The sequence below is a fragment of the Lineus longissimus genome, chromosome 3 (genome assembly GCF_910592395.1).
Source record: "Lineus longissimus chromosome 3, tnLinLong1.2, whole genome shotgun sequence".
NCBI lineage: Eukaryota > Metazoa > Nemertea > Pilidiophora > Heteronemertea > Lineidae > Lineus > Lineus longissimus.
Window position 1 is genome coordinate 3,480,893 of NC_088310.1, and position 9,273 is coordinate 3,490,165.

The window sequence follows — 9,273 nt, forward strand, 5'->3', positions numbered from 1 at the left end:
CAAGGCGAAGCTGTCATCCTCTGGACTTCCTTAATGCAATTTACACACAGTAACATCCTCAGCACTGTATTTGTGTCTTTTCTGTAACGTTTTCCTCCTGAGAGGCAGTAAAGGTAGAAATTGACAGCATGATTTGCTAACCAAATACCGAACAAAAGACAGTCGAAAACATTGAAGAGACCTTTCCAGTATGAGTCATTAAAGTTGTACAAATTGGTCACTTCCGGAATCTCAAAGACAACAAGGAAAAGCCTATAAGGTATTGTCGTGACAAAATAAGCAATGCTGACCATGATAAGCATAGATGTTAACTGACTCTCCTGTTTCGCTCCTTTACGCTCCTGATCCACGCCCATCTTCGTTCGTTTCTTCGATGCTTGGCGTACGGTTAGCACGATGCCGATGTTGCTGCCTATGATAACCACGGATGGTATGAGGCTGCCAAAGGCCATCTGGAAGTTTGTGAATAGTATTTCGTAATGGGGATGATCCGGTACAGATAGAATAAGAAATTCCATACCTATTAGAAAAAGACGCAAACAAGCTGTCAAGTAGAAAATTACCAAAAACACCAAACCATTCTTTTAAATTTACGTCATGCATGTTGGCTTTATGTCAGAACTTAATAGAATGATTCATATCGGTAGTTACTGAGGATAAGAGTTACCAAACAACCACTGTCCATTGTTTTTTCATATATGTATAGTGCTTTCCACTGATCAAAGCGCTTACAACAGCTGTTACTTTATATATGCATGTAGGTCACCGTAGAAGCACAGTGGGATATCAAGTGGCTGCTATCACTTGCGGGCTCACTTGGGCTCGACCTGTGAAGGGCAAAGTGTTGACCAACCCGTATACAGAACCCTTGGATTCAGAGTCAGATGCCTTTGCCAGCATACATGCCGCCATCCCTGTCTTACCTGACTCGCCATCCTTTACGTATTTGTGACAGAAGAATGTTGAAACATTTGCTGTGACAACTATCACTGAAGTGGTAATAACAATGGTCTTAGCTTTAGTCACTGTGCATATTCTCTTGGCGACTATCGGGTACCGTATAGCTATGAACCGATCCACCGACATTGCGGCAAGGTTCAGCCCGGATAACATGGCACCAGCGTACGTTATAAAATAAAGGAACCTGAAATAACATAGTTGCTGATGATGTTCGTATCAAAGTACAGCTCACGGGGGACTGAATTAAGGGGAAGTGGAACAGGCTCAGCAGAAAAAACTGTTGAATATCTTGCCGCTACGCCAATTCTCATCAGTGATTAGTGCAATGAAATTTGATTTTATGGTTTTTGTAAGCCTATTTCAGGCATTGAAGCTTCAGGTCCGCCTATCACGTGACTGATATAAGGCCAGACGGTGAAGAGCATTGACACATCAATCATGTACACATCACCATATGCCCGCGCATGTGCAGAGATACTCAAAATAGGTCCTACAAATATCAACTTTAATGTAAAATCGACTTACTGTATACTCCGAAAACAAAATGTTAATGTATAAATCATTATACTTACTACTACAGTGGTTGTAGCTGGGGGTCACACGTGCACGATCCCACTGTGAGAGATTGATGCCCCCCCCCCCCCCCCCCCGCCTTCCCACACGCTTTATCAGAATGAAAAACAGCCCTTAACCCAATATGGCTTAATAAACTTACTTGAATTCTAGTTCCCTTGAGTGCCAGAAATTGGCTCTTTCATTCCACCACATCGGGCCTTCTATCCCCTCTTGAAGGAGAATCACTGCATCCGGAACGGCCATGCCGATCATGTAAACACTTGTAGTGTGTTTCCTGTTACATCTCATTGAGGCAACCAAGATGGTCAGTAAGTTGCCAGGAACACCTAACCCAACTAGTATAAAACTTAAATAAAACAACACATCTTTCACCATGTAAAATGACACTTCGTCTACTTGATTTGTTACGTTAACATCTGTCTGAGATGAGGTTTCAAATAAAATAACCATTGCAACATATCCTGACTATGACTTACTATATGTCTGGAACTGTTGTCAAAATTAAGTCAGTCGTTCTGCACAATTAGCTTTCCATGGAAAAATCAACCAGTTCTACCAAGATTATTCATGAATGATTTATGTCCAGAGAGACCAAGGCCAAAGACTATTCTCGCACCAAATCTGGATGTCGTTAGATCGGTCGGCAGCAACTGGGTCTTCGAGCCATTTCGCAACCTCCTGTAAATATCACAAGAAAGAAATATCAAGTGATTTGTTTCCCTCCTTGTGCGATTTAGTCCGCTCCTTGCGGATGCTCGATCCAGGTCCCTTCAAACCCGACAATCGTAATAGTGATAACTGATAGGCTAACGTTCTCGCCTCGTTTCATCTCAACAATGATTGATGCGAGGAGTGAGGCAACCGCCGTCGAAAGTGTTCTGTTTTAATTGTGATGAGTGTTGATAACATGTGAGCCATAAGATAGCCAGATCTCAGTCAATGCTTAATTTTAGTTAATGATTTGTGCATAGAACACTCGAGCCAGATATAGAAAATGAAGTCTATAATGGTAATAGACCTAAATTTAGAGATTTGCTAATTTTGACATCAGTTATTTCAGGGTGTGTTTATTCTTCGTGCATAAAGCAGATTTATCTGCTTTTTATTTTGCCGTCACTATTATCAAACACAGATAGCCTGTGCTTGCTATTTTTGTATTCCATGTTTTGATTAAGCGAAAATAGAAATAAGCTGACTGCTGAGTACATGTACATGTAGTTTACTGGAACCTCATCACTAAAATCTACATATTACCGTACTTAAAATTTCCCGAGCCTCTCAATATTTCATGTTGTAGGCTTCAGGCCATTTTCGGAAGTCTCCCTATACCATATACATGTACATGTATACTGTAAACCGACATATTTTCGCGAAGGTATTTTTTCTCGCATATTTCGCGAACAACCCATTCAATTCTTGCACTCCCACTATCTCCCCTGCTCGCTCCTCAGAAATTACGAAACTTTTATCCCCTTCTCCAGATTCCGCTACTACTGGTCATTAGATACAACGGGCAAGTGGCGTGAGACCAAGTACGAGGCAGCAACATACCCTCCGTTTGCCTGTGGCTCCGGTTATGTGGTCAGTGGAGATGTCGTCCAGTGGTTGGCTAAAAATGCTGAATATCTAACTCATTATCAGGTGAGAGAAAGAAACAAGACAATGCTTGTGAAACCTTTGACAAGATAAATAAGCTTTCACTGATAAATCTAAGCAGTTTTACTTTGTACACCGCAGGTAGTTCGTTCAGAAATTTACGAAAAATGTCAATGTTATTATTCTATCGAGTGATTATTTCAGGGTGAAGATGTGTCCATGGGAATCTGGCTTGCGGCTGTCCATCCAGATAAAATTGATGTAAGTTATTGGGTAAATCACATTTCCTAAACTGTTCCTCCAATTTGAATGTAGTATTGACAGCCCCAATGCTGACTGCTGGTTTTAAGCTACATGTAAGTGTCAAAACCTCTTCCATAACAAAGAAATGAAAAATTACGTGCTTAGCAGATAATGCATCAATACACTATTGTATGGATTTCATAAGTCTATGGCTCACATACCACATGTAGGTCACCTCATATACCACAAGCTAAATAGCAGTGCTGATGTCATCATGAAATATCTACTGGTCATGTAATATTTCCTGTGCTTAGAACATTTAAATCTTATTGAAAGCCGAGCTAAAGAAGTTCTGAAACCGATCGAAAACCAAGCTTAAGAACTTCTGAAACTTATCGAAAACCAATCTGATGAACCTGTCTGTATCCGAGTTAAGCATGGCATGTGTCATAAGCCTTGAAGTTCTGACTGCTCTTTCATTGCAGGATGACCTCTGGTTATGTGAGAAGAAGTGTGGACCAGGCAGCCTCAGTTTGCCAGAGCTTTCTCTTTATGAGTTGAATAGGACTTGGCAGAATAAGATGAAATGTGGAAACCCTTGTGGCTGTGTATGATGACTACATGTAGTTAGAAAATAGGTCATGGGTGTGGACGAGAATAAAAAAAGACTCTAGTCTTAATAATTCTTGGTGAGGATGAACACATTATCAACTTGAAGCCATTGATGTATCGGTTCTTGCCTGTGGTTCAGGCCAGGTGGACAAGAGCTCCATTGATCGTAGGGGAGAGAAACCTGTAATGTTTGAATCATTCGAAGTTATCTGCCCTTCATTGAACATATTTCTGGACATTAGTCTCGTTACGTACTCCAATGCAGTGATTGGAGTTTAGAGAGATGACAGGAAAGACCATCTTGACCCTCAATGTATTGACATTGCTCGGCGGAGGCTACGGAGACAATGCCGTTGGAAGTTCAGTGTGGGAAAGACTTGTAGTCTTGCCAATGTCTAATAATCCGAGAAGGTCCTCGGCGCAACCACCCAAGCAAGGACCCCCGACGGCGAGTTGTCGCAAAAACCGGGGAAACCTGCCGATTTCGAATACCGCATTGTCTGGGATTTTGATGACATGCATGTAATATATAGCTGTGGTTGTTTCTTTGTGATTGTGTTTTGTAACCTTACATATGGTTCGTAATAAAGTTGATGTTCATTACCATACTATAATAATGTTTTTATCTTTATTCCTATCTCTAATCAATGAACATCCGCAACAGTCAATGTGAACCCTTTAGCCCCCTTCGTCCGCGGGTACAGGCTCATACTAACAATGGTTAGGCATTGTACGATGTCATAATCAGACTGCAGTGGACCGAAGACAATACATGGGCCAAATCATTCCATGTTGCATGTCACGATGTTACTTTAAAGTAGACACATGTGAATTTGGGATCCAAGGTGAACCGTGGACAATGTCTCACTCAGGCTGTGGTGGAGCGAATACTGAGGACCGCTTGGGGTCCGACTGAGACGTTCAATATACGATGTCACCACCACAAAAATGATAGAATGCACCTTGTCTTTTCCCCCACCGCCCAGCTACTCGAGTTCGCTTCCATCCCTTCGGTCGTCTGCCACCAGACGACGTCCTGTCTGAGATGAGTCGGAAGACAACATCCTAATGGTGTTCAATGAAGAATACCACACTCAATTCTCAAGGGGAGATAGCGTATCCGGTAACTCATTCTGAATCCGCACATTGATACGGTAATTGTTGGGATGGTTTACTTTGATTGTTCACCCTGAGGAAGTTCAAAATACGTAAAACACTTTTGTATTGACAAGTGTGCTTTTCAATTCATTCTAGATACACAAATCCTAGAGAATCACATTAGCAGTAAAGCAGACAGGAATGCCAAATGGCGTGAAGATGTGGAAAAGGAGGTCGAGCGTCTTAAGAACGAGTCCTTGACCCACAGGGACATCGTCTTTGTCCCTAAGGTCGATGTCTACAGGAACCTCCCTGCTTAACTACTGGCATTTTATCAGTGGTGAGTTTGGCTATTGTAATTTTTTCCCCCAACAAATCCTTGCTGAATTGAGGCTTTTGGAACAAATCCTTGCTCATCGCTTTCCAAACAATTCCTTGCTTAAAGCTGTTCAAACAAATTCTTCGTCAAGACTGACAAGTCATTTTGTTGTTTTGGTCATTTTTGTGTGTTCTACATGGTGCATATTAAAGGTTCCTTATTACCAAAATGCTTGGCCATGGTGATCAATGTTCTTTGGAGAGCCAATTCGAAGCAATGTTGGAGACATCTTTACCAAGAACGAAGAATCAGTTTCCGTCTATTGGTAAAGCATTACCTCTCAAAAATAAGGGTAAAACCTTTATTTTTAAGTGTATACTCTTCATAGATTCTCATATACTTGTCTATCACTTTCAGGGTAAGACGCCATGACGAATTTAATTTTGCTTTGAGGACGGATGACGACTGTTTCCTTGATGTTGACGCTATCCTTCATAAACTTAAATCTGTCATAACTAAGTCCAATATCTGGTGGAGCAGGTAAGTATGTAGGTGGTGGAAGGCGCGAAAATTATTGTATGGTTGCCAAACCAAGTACTGTACGGTTCAAATTGTGGCCTGGGATAGATCATCGACGATTATTTTCTTTGGCACAAGGAGAAGCTGTCATCCTTTGGACTTCCGTAATGCAATTTACACAGTAACATCCTCAGCACCGTCTTCGTGTCCTTCCTATAACGTTTTCCTCCTGAGAGGCAGTAAAGGTAGAAATTGACAGTATGATTTGCTAACCAAATACCGTACAAAAGATAGTCGAAAACATTGAAGAGACCTTTCCAGTATGAGTCATTAAAGTTGTACAAATTGGTCACTTCTGGAATCTCAAAGACAGCAAGGAAAAGCCTATAAGGTATTGTCGTGACAAAATAAGCAATGCTGACCATGATAAGCATAGATGTTAACTGACTCTCCTGTTTCGCTCCTTTACGCTCCTGATTCACGCCCATCTTCGTTCGTTTCTTCGATGCTTGGCGTACGGTTAGCACGATGCCGATGTTGCTGCCTATGATAACCACGGATGGTATGAGGCTGCCAAAGGCCATCTGGAAGTTTGTGAATAGAATTTCGTAATGAGGATGTTCCGGTACAGATAGAATAAGAAATTCCAAACCTGTTAGAAAAAGACGCAAACAAGTTGTCAAGTAGAAAATTACCAAAAACACCAAACCATTTTTAAAAATTTACGTCATGCATGTTGGCTTTATATCAGAACTTAATAGAATGATTTATATCGGTAGTTACTGAGGATAAGAGTTACCAAACAACCACTGTCTATTTTTTTTCCATACACGTAGCCTGTAGTGCTTTCCACTGATCAAAGCGCTTAAGCCCGCAGCACATTAGCCGCAAGAGTCCTGAACGCCTGAAAAATCCCTAGTCTGCTACGAACGGCGTCGGCGAACGCGACTTGACGCCACTTGCAGTAACTAAACGCCAAATATCTCACATGTTTGATTTTTGACGCGTGTCGCCGCGTTTGAACGCAAGAAGAAGCCAGGTGTGTTACGGATGGCCGCCTGACTTGGCGTCGGCGGCGAGGCTATGGCCAATCAGCTTGCGTCTTGATGTCACATGATTTCGCGCTGCATGGGCCAGGATGGGTTAAAGTGGCGGAAAAGACGCTACTGGACGCCAATTCTGGGCAGGTGTGCTCTGACCGGGATCCACTGGCCGCCAACTTTGGCGTCGAGAGGCTTTATATATACATGTAGGTCACCGTAGAAGCACAGTGGGATATCAAGTGGCTGCTATTACTTGCGGGCTCACTTGGGCTCGACCTGTGAAGGGCAAAGTGTTGACCAACCCGTATACAGAACCCTTGGATTCAGAGTCAGATGCCTTTGCCAGCATACATGCCGCCATCCCTGTCTTACCTGACTCGCCATCCTTTACGTATTTGTGACAGAAGAATGTTGAAACATTTGCTGTGACAACTATCACTGAAGTGGTAATAACAATGGTCTTAGCTTTAGTCACTGTGCATATTCTCTTGGCGACTATCGGGTACCGTATAGCTATGAACCGATCCACCGACATTGCGGCAAGGTTCAGCCCGGATGTCATGGCACCAGCGTACGTTATAAAATAAATGAACCTGAAATAACATGATGTTCGTATCAAAGTACAGCTCACGGGTGACTGAATTAAGATGAAGTGGAACAGGCTCAGCAGAAAAAACTGTTGAATATCTTGCCGCTACGCCAACTCTCATCAGTGATTCGTCCAATGAAATTTGATTTTATGGTTTTTGTAAGCCTATTTCAGGCGTTGAAGCTTCAGGTCCGCCCATCACGTGACTGATATAAGGCCAGACGGTGAAGAGCATTGACACATCAATCATGTACACATCAACATATGCCCGCACATGTGCAGAGATACTCAAAATAGGTCCTACAAATATCAACTTTAATGTAAAATCGACTTACTGTATACTCTGAAAACAAAATGTAAATGTGAAAATCATTATATCTACTACTACAGTGGTTGTAGCTGGGGGTCACACGTGCACGATCCCACTGTGAGAGATTGATGCCACCGCCCCCCCCCCCCCCGCCCCTTACCACACGCTTCATCAGAAAGAAAAACAGCCCTTAACCAAACATGGCTTAATAAACTTACTTGAATTCTAGTTCCCTTGAGTGCCAGAAACTGGCTTCTTCATTCCGCCACATCGGGCCTTCTATCCCCTCTTGAAGGAGAATCACTGCATCCGGAACGGCCATGCCGATCATGTAAACACTTGTAGTGTGTTTCCTGTTACATCTCATTGAGGCAACCAAGATGGTCAGTAAGTTGCCAGGAACACCTAACCCAACTAGTATAAACCTTAAATAAAACAACACATCATACACCATGTAAAATGACACTTCGTCTACTTGATTTGTTTCGTTAACATCTGTCTGAGATGAGGTTTCAAATAAAATAACCATTGCAACATATCCTGACTATGACTTACTATATGTCTGGAACCGCTGTCAAAATTAAGTCAGTCGTTCTGTACAATTAGCTTTCCATGGAGAAATCAACCAGTTCTACCAAGATTATTCATGAGTGATTTATGTCCAGAGAGACCAAGGCCAAAGACTATTCTCGCACCAAATCTGGATGTCGTTAGATCGGTCGGCAGCAACTGGGTCTTCGAACCATTTCGCAACCTCCTGTAAATATCACAAGAAAGAAATATCAAGTGATTTGTTTCCCTCCTTGTGCGATTTAGTCCGCTCCTTGCGGATGCTCCATCCAGGTCCCTTCAAACCCGACAATCGTAATAGTGATAACTGATAGGCTAACGTTCTCGCCTCGTTTCATCTCAACAATGATTGATGCGAGGAGTGAGGCAACCGCCGTCGAAAGTGTTCTGTTTTAATTGTGATGAGTGTTGATAACATGTGAGCCATAAGATAGCCAGATCTCAGTCAATGCTTAATTTTAGTTAATGATTTGTGCATAGAACACTCGAGCCAGATATAGAAAATGAAGTCTATAATGGTAATAGACCTAAATTTAGAGATTTGCTAATTTTGACATCAGTTATTTCAGGGTGTGTTTATTCTTCATGCATAAAGCAGATTTATCTGCTTTTTATTTTGCCGTCACTATTATCAAACACAGATAGCCTGTGCTTGCTATTTTTGTATTCCATGTTTTGATTAAGCGAAAATAGAAATAAGCTGACTGCTGAGTACATGTAGTTTACTGGAACCTCATCACTAAAATCTACATATTACCGTACTTAAAATTTCCCGAGCCTCTCAATATTTCATGTTGTAGGCTTCGGGCCATTTTCGGAAGTCTCCCTATACCATATA

The 9,273-nt window shown here is 41.9% G+C and overlaps 1 protein-coding gene across 1 annotated transcript in view; it reads left to right on the forward strand.

Annotated features, from left to right (window-relative positions):
* LOC135485400 (UDP-GalNAc:beta-1,3-N-acetylgalactosaminyltransferase 2-like) overlaps positions 1-4,626 on the forward strand; it is a 137,207-nt gene extending 132,581 nt beyond the window's left edge. Inside the window, exons 11-13 of the mRNA XM_064767387.1 lie at positions 3,018-3,177; positions 3,337-3,393; positions 3,861-4,626. Coding sequence (XP_064623457.1) covers positions 3,018-3,177; positions 3,337-3,393; positions 3,861-3,989 — 346 coding nt within the window. The 3' untranslated portion in view covers positions 3,990-4,626. The remainder of the gene's footprint in view (positions 1-3,017; positions 3,178-3,336; positions 3,394-3,860) is intronic.
* Positions 4,627-9,273: the final 4,647 nt, after the last annotated feature.